At 42.2% G+C, this 24009-nt stretch overlaps 1 protein-coding gene across 1 annotated transcript in view; it reads right to left on the bottom strand.

Annotated features, from left to right (window-relative positions):
- LOC124712360 (coiled-coil domain-containing protein 96-like) overlaps positions 1-19254 on the bottom strand; it is a 198696-nt gene extending 179442 nt beyond the window's left edge. Inside the window, exons 1-2 of the mRNA XM_047242654.1 lie at positions 19221-19254; positions 2976-3099 (exon numbers count right to left, since the gene is read on the bottom strand). Coding sequence (XP_047098610.1) covers positions 2976-3099; positions 19221-19254 — 158 coding nt within the window. The remainder of the gene's footprint in view (positions 1-2975; positions 3100-19220) is intronic.
- Positions 19255-24009: the final 4755 nt, after the last annotated feature.

Here is a 24009-nt window from a genome sequence, read left to right as displayed (position 1 = left end):
CTTTAACTTTGTTGACAGAACCACAACCTCAACTCTCCGTGTCATCATTAACCAAAATGAAGTCCTCGAAAGTGTTTTTTAAAATTTCGAAACACATGAAAATCGAACGGGATCAAGTGGGAAGGGAGGATGATGGACGTCAGTGAAACCAAGGCGTCGGATTGTTGCGGTTGTCTCAGCGCTCGTGTGTCGTCAGGAACAGTCATGCTCAAGGGAAAGGTGCTCCTTGTGTAGACGAACTCTTCAGATGCGTGAATCTCGATTACAGAACGATGTTTCTCACGCACCAGCATGGTAACGCTACACACCGCCATGTTACACGTTACAATTAGGAGCCCTCTAGCGGTAGAGGGTTCCAAATACGTAGATGTGAAGAATAAAGATGTAGGATGTTAATAACGTTGGTTTATTTAAAAAGCTTTGAGAGTTCGCACATAAAATTTCGGAAGTATTACTTATCCTCATGCTCTCGGAGAAACAGGAAGCCCTGGTTAGGGAACTCTGAACAAATCGTCAAATTACATTCTACAAACGATGGTGTAACGTTTCCACTGCATTGTGAAAACACCTATAAGTGTTAAAAACCACGGTTTGTCCTCCCATTTGCATCGTCAGTGCAAGAATATACAGGATGAGTCACTAACTATTACCACCTAGAATAACTCCAAAGTATGATAGTAGCTGAAAGTTTGTGGACAAAAGTTGCATGGGACAACGGTGCCATAATATGACGTTGGCTTTTTGGTTGCTAGGTGGGGTCGCGCCACAGATATGAAGGTGAACATTGTTTTTTTTTGTTTTAATGGAATGCTATAGTTTGGTACTTTTTTTCTGATAGCGGCTATCGAGACAAATCCAATGATGTGTAACAGTAAGGTCTTTGAAGATCAACGAAGGCCAAGAAGTTGGCATGAACGTCCATTTACAGAAGATGTTCGAAGTGACGACCATTGGTATCAATGCAGTGCTGCAATCTTCCTATCATGGACTGAGTGGTATTCCTTACCACTTCGGCACTTATCGAAGCACATACTCTGACAATTCTCTCTCGTATATCGTGCAAATAGTAATATTCGCCGAATACGGCGTATCCATCTAACGTGCCATTGACATGTGAGCACCGTTCGACAGTTTCGCAGTACAACACTAATAAGAACGGTAAAGTAGTATAGTCGAATCAGTCGAATGTGAATGATGTTTTCCTTCGAAGAACAAGTCGATATGCATCTCATTTACAGAGAATGTCAACGAAATTCGCTGAGAGCTAGAGACTAATACTCTGATGAAAGATATCCTCAACGTACTCACCCTACACGTCGTACATTTAAATATGTGTATGATAAACTGAGAACAACTGGATCTTTAACGCATCGGAAACATATCCGGCACAGGAAAGTTACTAACGAGGAAACAGAAATTGGTACGCTTGCCACTGTGGTTCTAGATCCTTGTGTTATTTCGGGTCAAATAGCAAGGGAATCTGGCATGAGCCAGAGTAGTGTTGTTCGTGTTCTGCATCGCCATAAATATCATCCTTACCGTATCAGTATCCAGCAAGAATTAACTGGTACGGATTGTATGCGTCGCATAGAATTCTGCCGATGGGCTCCAGATTCAGGGGGATGACACATTTATTAATTTGATTTTATTTACTGATGAGGCTACATTCACTAACCATGGAAATGTTAATTTACATAAAATACTTTATTGGGCAACTGAAAATCCATATTGGCTGCGGCAAGTTGCACATGATAAACCGTTTCGGTGAATGTATGGTGTGGGATTCTGAAGGACAGAATTATAGGCCCCTATTTCATCAAAGGAAATGTTAATGGTAGGAAGCACACCACATTCCTGCAAGAAACATTAGATCTGTTATTGGAAGAAATACCTTTAGGAACATGGAACAGAATGTGGCATCAACACGATGGGTGTCCCACACATTTTTCGCTGATGATAGAAATGAGTTGCAGAGACAATTCTGAAATCGTTGGATCGGACGCGGAGGAAATGTGTCGTGGCGGGCTCGTTCGCCAAACTTGACGCCTCTGTATTTTTCTTGTTTACAAAGGCGTTCCAACTACACCTGAAGATATGCGAAAGAGAATTTTCAGAGCATGTGCTTCGATAAGTGCCGATGTGATAAGGAATACGAATCAATCCACGATAACAAGATTGCAGCACTGCATTGATACCAATGGTCATCACTTCGAACACCTTCTGTAGATGGACGTTCATGCCACGTTTATGACCTCCGTTGACCTTCAAGGACCTTACTGTTACACATCATTAGATTCGTCTCGATAGCCGCTATCAGAAAATAAATACCAAAGTATAGCATCACCTTTAAAAAAAAACAAAGTTGACATTCATATCTCTGACGCGACCCCACCTAGCAACAAAAAACCAACGTCATATATGGTCCCCATTGTCCCATACAACTTTTCTCCCACAAACTTCTCAACTCCTATCGTGCTTTCGGAGTTATTCTAGGTGGCAATAGATAATGACACACCCTGTATTCGTTAACAATTAAAATTCATTTTCATATCGCAACTTGCAGCGTGAGAATTTAGACAGATAATGAACTCTAGCCCGGTTACTGCACTGCAAAACGATTTTTTGATAGTCGATTGTTACCGTAAGAATGTAATAGTCAACTCAGTCAGTATTACAATGTGCTATTAGAACATTAGTGACAGTTAAATATAGATTAATTAAGTAACTGACTGATCATTTACGAAAACAAACAACACATTCAAACTTTCTCCCTAGTAGTTTAGGGAGTAAGTAAATCACTTCACAGAATCTCAAAACTCATTCTACATTCGTCTCGTCGTGTACCAAAATAAGGGAAAACCGGTTGTTGAATTTACGTTTGTGCTCTTGTCCAGTTTTCAAAACAAATGAATTTGTTGCTTGATCCCCACTAAGCCTTTTATGATATGTATCACGTATATGAATAGGCGGCTCACCCAGGATCACCTTCCGCCTGCGGCGCTGGTTCCTCTCCCTTCTTGGTTGATGCTTCATCCTCAGCTTTGACGCTGCCCTCTCGAACTCTTGCTGGTAGTGTTTCTTCGAGGACCTGCTTTACCTCTGTTGAAGCAGACAAGAACATGTTCTATGAACAAATTTCATGTGTAAAGAGAGTACCACGCCATGGAGTTTTCTTACTGCTCTTATTGTCAATACTGTCATAGCCCCAGATAAATTTATTTATTTTTGTAACAGTTTTTCTGTCAGCTCTATAGCATCACGGTAGGAAGCAGGCGATCTTATTCCGTTCATGCGTGATTTGACTTGAGTATAGTAAACATGTACGTATAGGGCGTCCCAGGAGGAATGGTCGTTATTCGTGGATATGATGGGGACAAGCAATAAACTTCATATGGACAAACGTATACACTATTCCTAATAGTTTCCGAAACAGAACACAGTTAATGTATATTGTTATTTATTTTCTGTATTGTTCAATACACTGCCGTGTTTGCACATTTCGTAAACCATGCAAAATATGTGTTACAAAAGGTTTTTTTTTAGCATATTCACATCTAAGCATTATCGTACACGTCACACTACAGCAGTTGTACAATTCACAAGTGTTCGAATTTCCACCGTCAGTTTCAGTGCATTTGTGCACTCCTGGAAGAACCTATCATGTTGCTTGTCTGAGTGCCTCTGATCCTTCCCTGATGCGAGCAGCAACGTCTATGATGTCACCAAACAGCGTATTTCACGTATTCACCTTTCCGCCCCGGGGTCTCGGGCGCCTTGTCACGGTCCGCGTGGCTCCCCCCCCCCCCTCTCTCCCCCCCCCCCCCCCGTCGGAGATTCGAGTCCTCCCTCGGCCATGGGTGTGTGTGTGTAGTCCTTAGCGTAAGATAGTTTAAATTAGATGAAGTACTGCGTAAGCTTAGGGACCTATGACCTCAGCTATTTGGTCTGCCATAAGACCTCACCACAAATTTCCAATTTTTTCACCTTTCGTTTATACACCTCAGACTTCGTCCAACCCCATAAACGGAAATGTAACGGGGTAAGGGCTCGCGATCTTGATGGTCAGCTGGGTGGGCAATTCTTAACGCAACCGTCGCATTTTTTTTTTTTTTTTTGCTTTTGTTTTTTTTTGCAATTTCCTCTCCGCTGAGAGGCCTTTGTTTGTGTAGATTATTGTTGCGCAGGTAGCACATGTTTGTTGGGCGACGGAATACAATGTGTTGAGTGAAAGTGTTTCAGGTGAAATACAAGTATCACTGAGCGAGGTGACGCAGTGGTTATCAAACTGGACTTGCTTTCGGGAGGACGACGGTTCAAACCCGCGACCGGCCATCCCGATTTACATTTTCCGTGATTTCCCTACATCGCTTCAGGCAAATCCCTTTGATGGGGCACGGCCGACTTCCTTCCGCATCCTTCCCTAATCCGATGGGACCGATGATCTCGCTCTTTGATCCTCTCCCCCGATCAACCTACCAAGTACTGTATTCGCCAAGAGTATTCATGTATACAGGACTAGCGCGTGACCTGAGGAGACTATTTCAAGAAGAATTTCCTGAAGTTCAAGTTTCCAGTCGAAATACGATTCATCGATTCGTTGATAAATTTCGTGAAATGGGAAGTCTTCTTGACAGGAAGGGCAGACGACTGCGTGCAGTACTTGTCCCGACTTGAAATCAAGCGCCGGCTAGCCTTTTGGCAACGTTAGAGCAGAGAGGGCTGTGACGAAGACATCAGTCAACTGCACGCGGCCCGAATCCTGTCTAGGACGACAACCCGACGGCAGCGGTCTCGACAATGAGAGGACATAAGCCCCGCGCCGCCTGGCCGCGGCCCAGTTGAAGACTAGCATTTTTACGACTCCCACAGTGCCATCACTTGTATAGCAGCGAGTTAGGAACTGTATTACTTCTCTCAAAGTTAAGTATTGTCATTTATTTTCTGTAAATAAAATTCATTAATACGATTTGCGTGAATTGTTGTCTAGCGATCCGAGAAAGCAGGCTTCCTAGTCACCCCATATTTGATGATTAGGCAGGCTACAACAGTACTCATTGAAGAAAGTACGGATAACAATGGGCAAGCTCTGGTAAGGTCTACTAGAAACTCAGTTCGACGTCTTTCTCAGCAAATGGAAATTACCTATGGCTCTCTTCAAGCGACTACAAAGTTACTGAACTTCCAAATATAACTGCAATGCAAGAACTTAAACCGGGTGACCCTGCAGAAAGGCTGGAGGTTGCCATTTTGTGATTGGATTCTGAATAGGGTGCATGACGGAGAAGCTGACCCTCACCTAACTTTCCTTTCGGACAAATAATGGTTCCACCTAAGTGGATACGTTAATTCACAAAATAGCCGTCACGGTAGTTCTGAAAAGGCTAACGTAATACACGAGCCACCCTTGCATTATCAAAAAATAAGAGTGTGGTCCTCTTAGCGGTGACAGAATGATAGGCTCTGTTTTTTTCCAAGAAATAATTATCAGTGAGAGATATGTGGAAAAAATTTTACAGCCATTCTTTGGCCAATTAACTGAAAGACAATGTGATTTCGCAACCTCTCAGTAGGACTCTGCGACTGCACAGACATCGAGCATCTGATTACAGGAAATCCATGACTTGTTTCAAGACAGAGTTATTAGTAACAACGCATGGCCTCCTTTTACCCCTGTTTTAACCCCAGCGATTTTAAAAGAGAAGGTGTACAAATCAAATCCATACACTTTAGATGAACTTAAAACTGACATTCTTCAAGAAATTGCCGGCATTTTTCAGGGGGAACTGCAGTGTGTGATGAAGAATTTCCCAAGAAGGTGACAGAAATCAGTTACTATTGGTTATCCGTGTTGAGCTTGCTCCAATTTAATTAAAGGGATGTACACCAAATGTGTTTCGCTTTTATTTATTAAGCATCTTCCGTGGTTATTCTGCGAACTGGGTGCATACGTTTGTAAATTTTTGCTTATTCTACGTTAAAAACAAGGTTTGGTTTATAAAGTTGGAGTGCAAGTTGCTTACGATGTTTCTTTACATCTTCTGCTACTGTCCTCCTTGCTAGCAGCGATTGATGTCGAAATACTTCGTTTCACATATGCAGTTTTTTCCATTCTGCAGTATTTCTTGCATTGCATTATCTTTAAACTGGTTGACCACTTAATAAAACATTAAATATACATTTACGACTACACTCCTCCCGGATTCTGTCCTTTAATCACCATGCAGGTCCATTCCCCACCCCCCCCCCCCCCCCCCCCGAAAAAAGTTTGCAATCAAATCTCCTCTCTACCTAACATACAACATAGTTTCACTAATTTACACTAACTGTTCCTCCATCCCTCTCTCTCTCTCTCGCCCTCTATCTGTGTTTATGCTATGCAGTTAGAAATAACTTACACGGCGAGCCTACTGTGCTAAACTGCGGACCTGTCACACGACTGGTAAACATGTGTAGGGGATCCGTCATGTTGGAAGTACACTCAAATTCGTGTGGTCAAAAGAGCGTCCTCAGGCTGTTCAACAAACGAATTTTCCAATAATGCAAGTAATTATTTTCCACAATTCGGTCTTCTGAAATAGCTATCGATCATTCACCGCATTCATGTTACTGGTCACGCCGCACCAAAACAGTGATAAAAAAAATGTGTTGTCGATTCCGTTCCCTGCAAACGTGGCTTCTTCATTGAATAATATTAAGGGAAGCAAATGACGATTTACATTTAAAATTCAGGTTGTGATGCTGCACTTTTTCAACAATGTGTTGCTGTTCGTGCACAAGCTATTGAACTTTACTACACTTGGACTTGGAAGGAAACCTGTTTCACGTAATGTACTGAAAACTCTTGCAAACAATTCAATTCACGATCAGGAATTCGACATGCCGGAAAGAGCCAGAGGTATTCTTCGACAGCGTCAAGTGCAGCCCCATCGCAGAAGCCGTAAACATTTACAATATCTGTATATCCCTCATTAGTGTAGATGTTGGCATTTTAGCCAGCGCATATACTGTATAAACGTATGCTTCACTCTGATGCAATCTCAATCCCTCGCACTACGTCACTCACAATACGCCATGGACCACTCCATGTTCATCGGGCTAGTTGACAGCAGCGTGTTAGGTAAGGGTAGAAGAAAATGCGAAAGAGTAGAGTGGGTAAGAGACATACATGCACGCAACTAACCCAGAGACAGATATGTACATTATATGTGTTCTATCTCTGAAGCCATTCGGAATATGTTACATGCCAATATGATTTTTTTTCTGTAGGTGTTCGTTTCTGTCATGTACCGCAATATTGAGCATTCCTCCTGGGACGCCCTGTATACGCATTGAGGCACATAAAGACAGGCCATTTCGAGTATTTTATGTATGTAATTATTTAACCCTCCCTTATATGTAACTAGCATTCTACATATTTTGCTTTACATTCATTATGATAAGCATATTACATGTTTTATCTAATATACAACAGTATAAAATATTTCATAATTACTATAGTAAAGAAAGAAGAAAAGGTAAACACAGTTGACATTCGTTCATGAGTAGAACAGAGAAAAGTTAGAGAAAGAGGGAGAGAAACAGGAATGCAATAAATACTACTGATGAATATATTGGGAAAGAAGGGAATTAAGACATGAAAAGAGCAAGAAGTGAAATCAGAGAAGGTGAAATCATTTACTGTTTGACAGAGAGAGAAACAAGTCATTTACGTTAGAGAAAAACAAGTCATTTACGTTAATGTATGGGGAAATGTTATGAGTGTGACAGAAAGAGCAGTCTAAGGATATAGCAGTTCAGTTTTCGCCGAGTTATAGTGGACACCGTGGAAAATTTTCTGAGGTACACTAGTAATTTGTAACCTTCATAGCTGCTGAATTATGACAACAACTTTGTTTTTTATGGAACTATATTTTTCTTTCTTTGCCACTGGAAACAGCCTTCGAAAAGACTTCAACGAAATATAACGTCTGTTCAGAAAATAACCGGCAAAGTTGCACTAAAATACGAAACTTCGACAAAGTTTGTCATTCTTTGTTATTTTATGTTGGTGTCGTACAACTGCCTCGCTAATGGGATGCTGGAGATCAGTGAAACAAGATGGCCACATCCTTGTAGATGTGGAGTAGCAGAGTGTCATCAGATTACAATTAGCTGAAGGGTTGAGACCAATCGAAAATCACCACTGGATGGTAGTGCAATATTGTGACAGCTGTTTGAGTGGAACACCGGTAAACGGGTGTAGGGTGTACTGTGTGTTGAATATTCGCCACATCCATGACGCTCTCGCTGCGCTGTCACGGAGAACAACACAGTGAGAGGTGATACGGGAAAACAAGTGTGTGATAGGGAGTGGTATCGCAGAACGATGAACATTAGTGTCCGATCAGCCCACCATACTTTTCACGGCGTACTGATGTTCAAGATAGTGTGTGCGAGGTGGGTGCCAAAACATTTGACATCAGAAATGAAAGAAAGGCGCATGAATGTGTGCAGGGAGATCTGATCGTCTTGCCCCATCCCCCATATTCTCCGGACCTGGCACTTTCAGATCATGACTTTTTTAACCCCTGAAAGAAGCTCGCTAATGGCGAGGAAGTTCCGGCAGCGGTGTATAGCTGGTAACACACACGTTGCCAAGAATTCCTTGCACGTGAAACTAGGAAGCTTGTCCAGCGCTAGCGTAAGACCATAAAAATTGAGGGGTATTACATTTAAAAATAAATCCATGTTGTATTCCATTCTCACAACAGATTCTTTAAAAATTTCCCAAATTTTCATTTCATGACCTTTGAAACATGTACGGAACATGGTAAAATAGTACACATAACAACACCGCAAACCACAGAAGAAGGAGTCCCACAAAGACAAAGTCTTAACTCTGGTACCGTCCTTCTGTTTACGTGTTTGCTTGAAATGTGTCACTCTGCACCCTGATATAACGATAATAAAACTAGTTCAGTGAAGGTATTCACTCTTTCACAATGTTCCTACAGTTGGAAAAGTCGATATGGGTTTTCATTTAGGGCGAAAATCGTCAACACTCACACAGCAGTGGTGTACTTGTATGCTGAAAGGTATCCCGGTTTTGCCCAAGCCATCATGAGGTGCCTTTGTGAATATTATACAAAAACATTTCAAGATACTGGAAGTTTGGGAAAGCAAACAAGCCAGTGACATAAAGTAACTGATGAGAGAAGTGGTACTACAGTTTTAGCAATAGTAGTAGAAGAGCCACCTTGAATGTCTGAGCGCTCTGGGAATATTACATACCAATGAATTTAATCTTTTCCACGTTTCACGCCATCAGCTCCTTCTTGACAATGATTTTCAAAACGGGTACAGTTCTTCGAATAGCGTTTGCAAAACTGTAAAGTGATTCTGCGTTTCTACGAAGACTTTTTTTTTAACTTAAGGGCATTGTTTAGAAACCAGGACAAGTCAATTGTCGCAGTTTGTTCTATAGGTTAACCGAAAATCCACCCTGGCTAAGAAAAATATGTAAACAGCGACTTTGGTATGTTAACGTGAGGTGCGGATTTTCCAAGAATCATTATATAGTCCAGTCAAACTGTCAGAAAAAAAAGCCTGTACCTTGCAAAAGGTGGGGTAGAAGATTTTATTTTTTTAACTCGTTCATATTGTTGGAAAGGTTAGAAAATCAAGTTTTGCCAACAAAATTTCTCTTGAGAAAACTTTATGCAGTCAAAAAACTTCGAAAATTTCGGAATTTTTTCAGTTTTTTTCAAAATATCTCAGTTTCATTTGCTCCTATCGCTTTGACGTCTATTTTCTTTTGTAAAGAGCACAAAATTCTTTACAAATTTGATTCTTACCATTTTTTTCTACTCCCAGTATCTAAGGCGCTACAGCGCGTCAAAAAATACCAATTTTTTTAATTTCGAGCAAAGTGGCAAATTACCTAATTTTTGAACATTGTTATTTCAGTTTCTATTTGTGTAGTATAAACATATTACTCATCACGTTATTCATTGGAATTTGCCATCTCACTCTGCTGCAGGGCCAGGACAAACAGCATCATATTCAGTAACTACGGACACATTCACGTCGGATTGCGTGAAGTTTATTTGTGTTACAATATGTAATACGATTGCATGCAGGTGCCGTACATTTTCTACAGTTGATTGACGTTAATGATCACTTATAAGAAAATAGCCCAAAGCTATGTTTCTTACCTGCAACGTCATTTTGGATCTCAATTTTCTATTGTATTTTATGGGTATCCATGTGAGGGAGACAAATGTAGCACAAAGAGTGCTGAGAGGATTCGTAGGTCCAAAAAACATTCTTCGGTTGACGTTGTAGTTGAATCAGAGATGGTGAACCAAGTCCCTCAAGACAAGTTCTTGTACAACGAACGAAACAAGATGCGTTTGATCACACATTGAAGTGCACCAGGCACAAGAAGATGCTGACGTTATGATTGTAACATCTGCTATTTCAAGAACCAAAGATTTTCGAAGTGTTGTCATTGTAGGAGAAGGTGTTGACCTGGTTGTGCTCATGACCGGTTTGGGGCAAGGCATTGAAACCTTATTTTTCTTAAAGCCAGGAAGAGGAAATGCAGAAGACAAGTGGTTTTCCACTGCATCTTACAAGTTAGACAGTGAATATATTCCGTTCACTCACGCCTTTAGCGGAGGTGATACATCATCTGCTTTTTTTGGTCAAGGAAAAATTAAGTGCTGCAATATTGTTGCGAAAAATGAACACCTAACCTTAGCGCTTTGCACGTTCAATAAACCACATGCTACCCGTGAAGAAATAATAACAGCAGGAGAACAGGTTACTATCGCATTGTATAGTGGAGGTGTCGGCAGTTCCCACACACTAGACCAATTACGGTACCAGCTATTCGCCAAGTCTGCCACAAAAAGCAAACTGAAATTTGCACGGTTGCCACCTACACAAGATGCTGCACATCATCATTCGCTGCGGACTTACCAACAAGTCCAAATTTGGATGGGAAACTGGAAACCTCCTGATAAATGGAGCTGGAATCACAGTGACCACGGTCCAATACCCGTTATAATGAGCGAAGATCCAGCACCTGAAGCACTTCTTCACATTGTTTCATGCTTATGCAAGCTGAACTGTGGCGGAGTGTGCTCCTGCAGAAAAGCGGGTTTGAAATGTTCTTCAATTTGCAAAAAATGTATTGGGGTCAATTGCGAAAACGTGCCAAAATTTTTATATGAAGACAGTGAAGAAGATGTTATGGATGATGTTGAGGAAACCGCTGACGAAATCAACGAACTTGCTGAGGCTGACTCGCTGCCTAAAGAAGAGGTCAATCTGGGATCAACTCTATGTACAGACCATGAATCCGTAACTCAAGGTATTTTTGGTGACAATGAGGAACCTGGCCCATCAAAACGTTGGAAGTGATGTTCATATCTGTCTCAGGTACGCTAAAGTGCGATGTTACAAGTACTACACACCCAGAACTGTCAACATTTTTTAGTAACTGACAGTGCATTTTAATTGCAATAAAGCTACCTATTTTTAATGTCAACTGTGTGGCTTTTATACACAAGAATAATTACCTACCTAATTAGGTTGCCTATTGCAGCTAATAATTGTTCAGTTTCCTGAGACAATTTATTTTGAGAGCGCGCGCGCGCGTGTGTGTGTGTGCCTGTGTGTCTTAATGATTTATATTTATAGTTTTACAAATACCAGGGCTGAGGTGGCCCATAGTGAACTTCAGGTAGTGATGTAAGAATGACAATAGTTGGGTGCCCAGCAATCCTCAAGTTGCATACAGAGAAATTGAATACCTGAAAGTGAGGTGGTAAATTCCAACATATAACATGGTGTATAATGTATTTATACTACACAAACAGAAACTGAAAAAATAGTGTTCAAAAATAAGGTATCTTGCCACTATTCCGAAAATTTGTAAAAATTGGTATTTTTTGAGGCGCTGTAGCGCCTTAGATATTGGGAGTAGGAAAAAATAGCAAGAATCGAATTTGTAGAGAATTTTGTGCTCTTTAAAAAAGAAACTAGACGTTAAAGCGATAGGAGCAAATGAAACTGAGATATTTTGGAAAAACTGAAAAAAGGCCGAAATTTTCCAAGTTTTTTGACTGCAGAAAGTTTTCCCAAGTGAAATTTTGTTGGCAAAACTCGGTTTTCTAATCTTTCCAACCATATGAACGAGTTGAAAAAATAAACTCTTCTACCCCACCTTTTGCAAGGTATATCTGCTATTTGACTGGACTAATAGGGTGTATAATAACTGCTACCAGTCACAATAGGTGATTTTAGGCACGAACCGTTTCAGGTAATTTACATTAAATTTCATGTTTGCATGTCAGTTTAACAAATACAAATAATGTGATGATGATTAAACAGACATAACTGAAACAACCGAAAGTTGATAAGTGGCGCGTGTTGTAAAATATTGAAGCACTTAACATACAGCTGAAGTATCCATGTCGCTACCACATTAGATTTACCACGTTATTCACAAAAATCTGTGTTTTCTTAGAGCAGCTATTAAGGATAACATTCATTTAATAGTGTCATTATTACCTTTTTTTATTGTTGTGACCATATGCGTCCTCTGAGGTGGGTGCGGGAGGAGAAGTGTGGGGGGCACGAGGATGCACATGCCCCCTCCTAGTATCTGGGTACAGTCTATTTATTCATTAGTGGATTCTCTAGAATTTCTAGCAGTCTGCGATTCAATTAAACTGTGTATTTGTTAAATACCAACCGCTCCGTTATGTAGTCTGCTGCAGCTGTTGCAATCGCTACACAAGCTGTAAACGATAGTTGTTTACAACTTACCATAGTGGTGTAGGTGAAGCCGAGACGAAAAATTCATACAGGACACTTGTTGTCCGTCAAACCGGGGAAGAGTCCCAAATTGGCTTTCTAAATCCACCTAAGCTACACAGCATGCGCACCGCACAATATTGTGGCTAAAGTAGTCGTAGTATCTTAAAAACCCCTTTCTCTTACCCCTACAAAATGTTTTGTTGACGTATGTATAAATTCTGCCTCAAAATATTGTTAATTTTAACAGCAAAAATTAACGATTGAATCGCTTTGTTTCTCTTGCATTCTTATTACGAAACCACTGTGCTTGTAAAAGTGAAGTTTAGATCGAGTTATGAACGTGATTAGTTTTTGCGTAACGTTTACAATATCGTTTTTCCTTCATTGCCCTCGCGGTAAAGTCAACTGCACTTTTTATAAGTACAAGAACAACGGGTTTCTTAACATTCAAGGACGATTTTAGCCAAAATATCACGCGGCGCTCATGCGCTGTAGCTTAAGTGATTTTTGTAGGCTGATCTGAGGCTGTTGCCCGGCGTGTAGAACCCAAGTGTCCTGTGTCAGTTTGCTGGTCTCGGCTTCCTCAACACCACTATAGTACGTTGTAAACACTTGTCGTTTAAACCATGTATTTCTTGGGTTTTCTCAGTTGTTATTCTGAAAATGAAGCCGATTGCTTGGTGCAGCTGCATATCAGCGCCATTGTGCATTCGAGACGAATACGAACCTTTACAGAACCCTACCAAAATAGTGTCTTCAACACTTTCTCGATCAGCCCTTACAGAATTATAGACGGGAGCCCATCTAAACACCTTGGTCCTTGGATTCGGCCGCCGAATCCCAACACAAGAACATGGCAGCGTTATACGTGCTAGTCATCCATTCCCAATTCCCATAAGGACGCCCACTCCCCATAATGCGCAAAATCACAACAGTAGTTTACCATCTGTCTGTGGAAAAAGAAAATCGATGATGGCTTCCTAATGCTGCATCAATTTTATACGACAGAGCAATTGTAATACACTGGGAAGAACAGAGCTGTGCAAAGACATTACTCGAAAGAAGAAAATACCATTTTCTCTGGTAGAGAAGAGAGACAAAAATGTGAAATTCCAAGGTCGAAAACTGTGCTGTCCGTGATTGGGACCTTCTCAAAGTCTATGAGGGCAAAACAGCGCCACATACAATTAGAGAGGTACGAATTCTGTACGGATGCTGCACAACAATGTGACAAACTGGAGAGACGACGATTATCATGGTACATTTCCAGGCGGCAAAGTTGATTCTACCGACCACTTCGAGATAGTTTTCGGAGGTTTCCCAAATTCATCCGTTCATTAGCTCTGGCCCACACTTCCCGAACCAACACAAACAGAAGCTTCCAAAATACACTCCTGGAAATGGAAAAAAGAACACATTGACATAGGTGCGTCAGACCCACCATACTTGCTCCGGACACTGCGAGAGGGCTGTACAAGCAATGATCACACGCACGGCACAGCGGACACACCAGGAACCGCGGTGTTGGCCGTCGAATGGCGCTAGCTGCGCAGCATTTGTGCACCGCCGCCGTCAGTGTCAGCCAGTTTGCCGTGGCATACGGAGCTCCATCGCAGTCTTTAACACTGGTAGCATGCCGCGACAGCGTGGACGTGAACCGTATGTGCAGTTGACGGACTTTGAGCGAGGGCGTATAGTGGGCATGCGGGAGGCCGGGTGGACGTACCGCCGAATTGCTCAACACGTGGGGCGTGAGGTCTCCACAGTACATCGATGTTGTCGCCAGTGGTCGGCGGAAGGTGCACGTGCCCGTCGACCTGGGACCGGACCGCAGCGACGCACGGATGCACGCCAAGACGGTAGGATCCTACACAGTGCCGTAGGGGACCGCACCGCCACTTCCCAGCAAATTAGGGACACTGTTGCTCCTGGGGTATCGGTGAGGACCATTCGCAACCGTCTCCATGAAGCTGGGCTACGGTCACGCACACCGTTAGGCCGTCTTCCGCTCACGCCCCAACATCGTGCAGCCCGCCTCCAGTGGTGTCGCGACAGGCGTGAATGGAGGGACGAATGGAGACGTGTCGTCTTCAGCGATGAGAGTCGCTTCTGCCTTGGTGCCAATGATGGTCGTATGCGTGTTTGGCGCCGTGCAGGTGAGCGCCACAATCAGGACTGCATACGACCGAGGCACACAGGGCCAACACCCGGCATCATGGTGTAGGGAGCGATCTCCTACACTGGCCGTACACCACTGGTGATCGTCGAGGGGACACTGAATAGTGCACGGTACATCCAAACCGTCATCGAACCCATCGTTCTACCATTCCTAGACCGGCAAGGGAACTTGCTGTTCCAACAGGACAATGCACGTCCGCATGTATCCCGTGCCACCCAACGTGCTCTAGAAGGTGTAAGTCAACTACCCTGGCCAGCAAGATCTCCGGATCTGTCCCCCATTGAGCATGTTTGGGACTGGATGAAGCGTCGTCTCACGCGGTCTGCACGTCCAGCACGAACGCTGGTCCAACTGAGGCGCCAGGTGGAAATGGCATGGCAAGCCGTTCCACAGGACTACATCCAGCATCTCTACGATCGTCTCCATGGGAGAATAGCAGCCTGCATTGCTGCGAAAGGTGGATATACACTGTACTAGTGCCGACATTGTGCATGCTCTGTTGCCTGTGTCTATGTGCCTGTGGTTCTGTCAGTGTGATCATGTGTTGTATCTGACCCCAGGAATGTCTCAATAAAGTTTCCCCTTCCTGGGACAATGAATTCACGGTGTTCTTATTTCAATTTCCGGGAGTGTATATTTTGCTTACCTTCAGTTATGCCAGTCGACACTAAAAATAGAATTAATGAAAAAATGCTATAAATGCCTTAACGTGAACAGATGTGAAGTTTAATAAACAAACATAGTGTTATAGATGCCATCAAAGTTGAAGAAATCTCTTTTAAAGTTTATTTCCTGTGTATTAATGTAATGTGGCGGGTGGTTAGTGTGGTGGTTAGTGTTTAACGTCCCGTCGACAACGAGGTCATTAGAGACGGAGCGCAAGCTCGGGTAAGGGAAGGATTGGAAAGGAAATCGGCCGTGTAATGTGGCATTTTTGTTGATATCCAGCAGGATTTTTAGAACTTTTTTCTTCTTCTGATTTTTAATTTTCAGTTCCAGCCTACTGCTATGAGAGTATTAATAAATTATTTTTATGAATATTTTCTAGCTGCATTTCACAATTCGTTAGCTCCCTGGGTTTAATCATATGAGGATGTAATGTCAGATAGTCTAATGCAAAACATGGCATTCATATTAATGTTAATAACATAAAAAGTTGTGCTTTGCATATACTATTGAAATACGATTGCCGTTTAGGCACCGAAGTTACCTACCATAAAAACTCTAAGTAGTTAATTACCAATCTCTTGAGATACAATAACTTTTGTGTACTTGTTGATTTCAAACTAATCCGAGTATTTGCTGTAAAGCCTAAGTTAACAAATCTAATTCGTGAAAAACAGACACTGTATCTAAAGTGAAACATATGTGAGAAATGTCTCATCCCGTCTAAATAAACCCAGGTGTATGGCAAGGTGAAAGCCTCTCAACAGTTCTTTTTAATTCTGTTCTAGAAAAAATCGTGAGAATTTGTAACGAAAAACTGTATGAATATAAGTTTTCATCAATAAGGCTGGGAAGAGGAAACACATATATTGTAATAAATTGCCTCGTACTTGCAGGTGACTTTGCTATACTTCTTGAAAATTCAACATCTGCTGCAACACAAATTAATCTTTTAGAAGAAATAGCCAGTAGCGTCGGTTTAACACTTTCTGCAAAGAAAATTTTTAAAAATATTAATAATATACCACAATATCCGAAAACGGAAAATGGTCAGATACAAAACGTTAAAAAATTGAAATGTCTTGGGGAGATAAGGCAAGAAGATGGTTTGCGGAAAGGTGCTATAGAGAAGGGGGTACGGGGGTACATCATATGAAAAGGGTATATGTTATAACCAAATACTTCTACCATACAAAATACGTGTCTACAAGTGCAGTAGTGGAGCCAGAATATGTATGTGCAAGTGATAGCTAACATTAAACTGTAATTCAGATAAATTAGAAATTCTAGAAGGGCGAATCATTAGGAAGATAGTAGCCCCACGCAAAACAACGGAATGTTGGAAATTAGGTAGTACCGGTAATGATGAAATGTATTCAAAGATAGAAAACATAACAGATGTAATGACAAAAAGAATACTAGTATTTTTTGGACATTTAGGTATATCAAATGCAAAACAATAGATTACCCAAAGAGATTTCCTAGTCTTTGTGACATAAGACGTGAACAAAAAGTTCAGTCAATGCAGTAAACATGCAGTAAGAAAAGAATAATGTGAAAGTTGAAGAGAAGTGTTAGAGAAATCGTATTGAATTTGGAAGAAGAAGAGAACAACGAATAAGGAATTAAAATTGTTACTTGTTCCTTAGGTGGCCCATCCGAGAAGAGAGAAAAATACAGGAACCCACCTTAGTTACGCGATTACTTCCGTCTGGTACAGAAGGGTAGAATTCCTTCGGACCTCTTCCCCTGATACCAGGACTGCGGTACAAATATTATTAAATCAAGTAGCACACTTATTATGGCTTTGACCTTCTCTTGCATTGGCTCTTCCAATGGCATAGAAAAAGTTTGCAGTCTCATTTTTGAAAAAGTAGGTATCATTATTCTGCTGGCACAAGTGTTAAATTACCTTCGTACGTCAGTAGTTCGTCACTTTATCCGCTATAGCTCTGCGAAAGTCTCACCTCGATATATTTTTCGTTTCGGATATATCTGGGGTTAACTACCTTAACTTCCTCAACCTAATACCACACGACTGACCTAGTAATAAATTGTTGTGAAAAACCTCAGCATGTGGCTAAAATATGACGATAAGCTGATAGTAGAGGTTGACACTTAAATTCTTGGGTACAGCTTCATAACAAATTCAACTGGGAGAAGAATACCTAAGAACTGCTGAAGCACCTAAACAAATCAGACATAGATGAAATAAAAATAAATGGTGTATCGTACTTCTCTTAATTCCATTTCATAATGTCATATGAAATCATTCTCCGGAGTAATTCATCAAGCCATGCTAAAGTTTTCCGAGTGAATTATTTGCCGCCTGATCTCCAGAACGTATTTGAAAGGCCACTTCAAGGTCCTGGAGACTCTGAGTACTGTCCCCATTATAATTTTCCTTAAAGAAATTTTTATTAAATAATATATCTATTTTTCAGACCAACAAACAGTTCACGGAAAAATGTCTTGAAATAGGATCAATCTGCACAAGTATTTAAAGTCTCTTCCGTTGGTCCAGAAAGGTGTCCATTATTCATGAACACACGTTTTCAATAACCTGCCAGCAATCATAAAAGGTTTAACTACTAAAATTTAGCTAAAGAAGAGGCTAAAAGCTTTATTGGTAGTAAACACATTCTAGTCCATTGGCGAATTTCTTGGAAGAACCGACTGATGCGTATAACCCACCACTATTAACAATATCAAATAATGTATTACCAAAAATTTGACGTCTGTATGTCTCCAGTGTAGAAAAGTGGTCAATGTAAATAACTGTTGAAAACTGATTTTCTCTTTGATCATGCGTGGCTACAATAGCCTAACAACTATCGCATGTTCATTTACGTGTTTTGTTACTAGTTTGTCATTACTTTTTAAATGAAAACTGTTTAAGATATTTTTAATCATTCCACATCCAAGAGGACCATATCACTTAGAATTTTCGGCAGGTATACTGTAATATATCTTTTTCTTTGTAATTACGTATTATGTAATCTTGCTTGTGACGTGTGCTACGTCCTTGCGGATCTCTTCGCCATGCACCTACGGAACAAAAAATATATCTGATCTATACAATTTTAAATGATTCTGTGAAAATTCTGTCTCCGAAGGCCGCGAATTTTAATATGCGACTAAAACCTCTCGCGAACAATTTAATGAGAATGCCATTACGAACTGTGAAACGGAGTGAGGTGCAGAACAGTCATGCACTTCTGCGAAGACTTACAGATACCCAGTCCTGAGAATGAATCTAGTTGATACTTTTATTACAGATCCAGTTTGGTGGAAATGTATGTAGTGCTCGTGTCAACTTCTACATTAGTGAAGACGATAGTGGGAAAAAATCTACACGTTGTAATTGGCTCTGTTAGTGGTAATACCGGCTTTTTTGTGAAGTGGAGCGGCATGCTCAATTGGTGAGACGGATTTTAGTTGAGTATGAGATGACTCTGGACTAGCGATTCTGGTATTCTGTGGATGTAGAACGTACAAACTGCGGTTAATGATGAAATGGCATGACTCTGGACTGAAGAATCACACACTCCCGTAAAACATAGCTTACCGATTGCTGCTGCTCCAACTGCTTCTTCTGCCATTCCGTCCAGTGCTCCTCACAAATTTTAAAACCCAATGACCAAATAGATGGCGCAAGAAGCTCCACTCACAAAGAAAAAAAAAAAAAAAAAAGGAACACGTCTGCTCTAGGGCTCTTTCATCTGCGCTAGAGAGCTATATCCTCTCTAGTCTGTAATCTGCACTAGCTCCCTAGCCCCGCAAGACTAGTATCAATAACAATGATGTTGTTTTGTTTCCTGTTAACCACGTGACGGTTTGTAGAACTGTATTCTTTGGCGTCAAGCTACTGTTTACACTTTTTCATGCTTCAGTTCGAGCCTGATATACTCAAAAAATTTATTTTTCGCTCTAATAATCTAACCAAAATTTGAATTCATTATACAATTTTGGTTCTTTTCGTCATCATCCATTCACACACGAGATGCACCTTGTATATATGATATTTTTGCTACGTTCCGTCAATTGCTTAAATCTTACCGGAAGCCATCAGGCAAGCGAATGTACCTGATTATTAGCACAACAGACAAATTCAAAGGCACCTCATATCTTACAACGACTTGCAACGCGTGCACTATATAAGTTGGAAAGAGTATGGTGGTCGAATTTCGTAGGAATTTACGGTCTCGGAATTTTTAACTGCAAGACACATCTACCCTCCACGCCTCTTGTGAATCGTTTGCCAACGGAGATGGACAAGAATTTCTCTAATGCTTTTGAGCTTACCTAACGGTCCCGTGACAAAACACGCTGCTCTTCTTTGGGCCGCATCAATTTCTTCTATCAGTCTTACGCGGTAAGGGCACACAGAGAAGTAATATTGAATGATCGGTCGAACGAATATTTTGTAAGCTGTGTCCTACTACACTTCTTGAGAATTCTTTCAAATAATTCAGTCTGGCATCTACCTCTCCTGCGATTAGTTTAATATGGTTAATATCGAGATGCTGTATTCATCATCTACATCTACATTTATACTCCGCAAGCCACCGAACGGTGTGTGGCGGAGGGCACTTTACGTGCCACTGTCATTACCTCCCTTTCCTGTTCCAGTCGCGTAAGGTTCGCGGGAAGAACGACTGTCTGAAAGCCTCCGTGCGCGCTCTAATCTCTCTAATTTTACATTCGTGATCTCCTCGGGAGGTATAAGTAGGGGGAAGCAATATATTCGATATCTCATCCAGAAACGCACAATCTCGAAACCTGGCGAACAAACTACACCGCGATGCAGAGCGCCTCTCTTGCAGAGTCTGCCACTTGAGTTTATTAAACATCTCCGTAACGCTATCACGGTTACCAAATAACCCTGTGACGAAACGCGCCGCTCTTCTTTGGATCTTCTCTATCTCCTCCGTCAAACCGATCTGGTACGGATCCCACACTGATGAGCAATACACAAGTATAGGTCGAACGAGTGTTTTGTAAGCCACCTCCTTTGTTGATGGACTACATTTTCTAGCCACTCTCCCAATGAATCTCAACCTGGTACCCGCCTTACCGACAATTAATTTTATATGATCATTCCACTTCAAATCGTTCTGCACGCATACTCCCAGATATTTTACAGAAGTAACTGCTACCAGCGTTTGTTCCGCTATCATATAATCATACAATAAAGGATCCTTCTTTCTATGTATTCGCAATACATTACATTTGTCTATGTTAAGGGTCAGTTGCCACTCCCTGCACCAAGTGCCTATCCGCTGCAGATCTTCCTGCATTTCGCTACAATTTTCTAATGCTGCAACTTCTCTGTATACTACAGCATCATCCGCGAAAAGCCGTATGGAACTTCCGACACTATCTACTAGGTCATTTATATATATTGTGAAAAGCAATGGTCCCATAACACTCCCCTGTGGCACGCCAGAGGTTACTTTAACGTCTGTAGACGTCTCGCCATTGATAACAACATGCTGTGTTCTGTTTGCTAAAAACTCTTCAATCCAGCTACACAGCTGGTCTGATATTCCGTAGGCTCTTACTTTGTTTATCAGGCGACAGTGCGGAACTGTATCGAACGCCTTCCGGAAGTCAAGAAAAATAGCATCTACCTGGGAGCCTGTATCTAATATTTTCTGGGTCTCATGAACAAATAAAGCGAGTTGGGTCTCACACGATCGCTGTTTCCGGAAGCCATGTTGATTCCTACATAGTAGATTCTGGATTTCCAAAAACGACATGATACTCGAGCAAAAAACGTGTTCTAAAATTCTACAACAGATCGACGTCAGAGATATAGGTCTATAGTTTTGCGCATCTGCTCGACGACCCTTCTTGGAGACTGGGACTCCCTGTGCTCTTTTCCAATCATTTGGAACCCTCCGTTCCTCTAGAGACTTGCGGTACACGGCTGTTAGAAGGGGGGCAAGTTCTTTCGCGTACTCTGTGTAGAATCGAATTGGTATCCCGTCAGGTCCAGTGGACTTTCCTCTATTGAGTGATTCCAGTTGCTTTTCTATTCCTTGGACACTTATTTCGATGTCAGCCAATTTTTCGTTTGTGCGAGGATTTAGAGAAGGAACTGCAGTGCGGTCTTCCTCTGTGAAACAGCTTTGGAAAAAGGTGTTTAGTATTTCAGCTTTACTCGTGTCATCCTCTGTTTCAATGCTATCATCATCCTGGAGTGTCTGGATATGCTGTTTCGAGCCACTTACTGATTTAACGTAAGACCAGAACTTCCTAGGATTTTCTGTCAAGTCGGTACATAGAATTTTACTTTCGAATTCGCTGAACGCTTCACGCATAGCCCTCCTTACGCTAACTTTGACATCGTTTAGCTTCTGTTTGTCTGAGAGGTTTTGGCTGCGTTTAAACTTGGAGTGACGCTCTCTTTGCTTTCGCAGTAGTTTCCTAACTTTGTTGTTGTACCACGGTGGGTTTTTCCCGTCCCTCACAGTTTTACTCGGCACGTACCTGTCTAAAACGCATTTTACGATTGCCTTGAACTTTTTCAATAAACACTCAACATTGTCAGTGTCGGAAGAGAAATTTTCGTTTTGATCTGTTAGGTAGTCTGAAATCTGCCTTCTATTACTCTTGCTAAACAGATAAACCTTCCTCCTTTTTTTAATATTCCTATTAACTTCCATATTCAGGGATGCTGCAACGGCCTTATGATCACTGATTCCCTGTTCTGCACTTAAAGAGTCGAAAAGTTCGGGTCTGTTTGTTATCAGTAGGTCCAAGATGTTATCTCCACGAGTCGGTTCTCTGTTTAATTGCTCGAGGTAATTTTCGGATAGTGCACTCAGCATAATGTCACTCGATGCTCTGTCCCTACCACCCGTCCTAAACATCTGAGTGTCCCAGTCTATATCTGGTAAATTGAAATCTCTACCTAAGACTATAACATGCTGAGAAAATTTATGTGAAATGTATTCCAAATTTTCTCTCAGTTGTTCTGCCACTAATGCTGCTGAGTCGGGAGGTCGGTAAAAGGAGCCAATTATTAACCTAGCTCGGTTGTTGAGTGTAACCTCCACCCATAATAATTCACAGGAACTATCCACTTCTACTTCACTACAGGATAAACTACTGCTAACAGCGACGAACACTCCACCACCGGTTGCATGCAATCTATCCTTTCTAAACACCGTCTGTACCTTTGTAAAAATTTCTGCAGAATTTATCTCTGGCTTAAGCCAGCTTTCTGTACACATAATGATTTCAGCTTCGGTGCTTTCTATCAGCGCTTGAAGTTCTGGTACTTTACCAACGCAGCTTCGACAGTTGACAATTACAATACCGATTGCTGCTTGGTCCCCGCATGACCTGACTTTGCCCCACACCCGTTGAGGCTGTTGCCCTTTCTGTATTTGCCCAAGGCCATCTAACCTAAAAAACCGCCCAGCCCACGCCACACAACCCTTGCTACCCGTGTAGCCGCTTGTTGCGTGTAGTGGACTCCTGACCTATCCAGCGGAACCCGAAACCCCACCACCCTATGGCGCAAGTCGAGGAATCTGCAGCCCACACGGTGGCAGAACCGTCTCAGCCTCTGATTCAGACCCTCCACTCGGCTCTGTACCAAAGGTCCGCAGTCAGCCGTGTCGACGATGCTGCAGATGGTGAGCTCTGCTTTCATCCCGCTAGCGAGACTGGCAGTCTTCACCAAATCAGATAGCCGCCGGAAGCCAGAGAGGATTTCCTCCGATCCATAGCGGCACACATCATTGGTGCCGACATGAGTGACCACCTGTAGATGGGTGCACCCTGTACCCTTCATGGCATCCGGAAGGACCCTTTCCACATCTGGAATGACTCCCCCCGGTATGCACACGGAGTGCACATTGGTTTTCTTCCCCTCTCTTGCTGCCATTTCCCTAAGGGGCCCCAGTACGCGCCTGACGTTGGAGCTCCCAACTACCAGTAAGCCCACCCTCTGCGACCACCCGGATCTTGCAGACTGAGGGGCAACCTCTGGAACAGGACAAGCAGCCATGTCAGGCCGAAGATCAGTATCAGCCTGAGACAGAGCCTGAAACCGGTTCGTCAGACAAATTGGAGAGGCCTTCCGTTCAGCCCTCCGGAATGTCTTTCGCCCCCTGCCACACATTGAGACGACCTCCCACTCTACCACAGGTGAGGGATCAGCCTCAATGCGGGCAGTATCCTGGGCAACCACAGTCGTAGTCCGATCGGGGGATGCGTGGGACGAGCTGGCCGTCCCCGACAAACCCCCATCCGGACCCCCACAGTGATGCCCATTGGCAACAGCCTCAAGCTGTGTGACCGAAGCCAACACTGCCTGAAGCTGGGAGCGAAGGGATGCCAAC

Source organism: Schistocerca piceifrons, chromosome 8, assembly GCF_021461385.2.
Source record: "Schistocerca piceifrons isolate TAMUIC-IGC-003096 chromosome 8, iqSchPice1.1, whole genome shotgun sequence".
In the NCBI taxonomy this organism is placed as follows: Eukaryota; Metazoa; Arthropoda; class Insecta; order Orthoptera; family Acrididae; genus Schistocerca; species Schistocerca piceifrons.
Note: the sequence above shows the minus strand (reverse complement) of the source record. Positions and strands in the feature narration are given on the sequence as shown.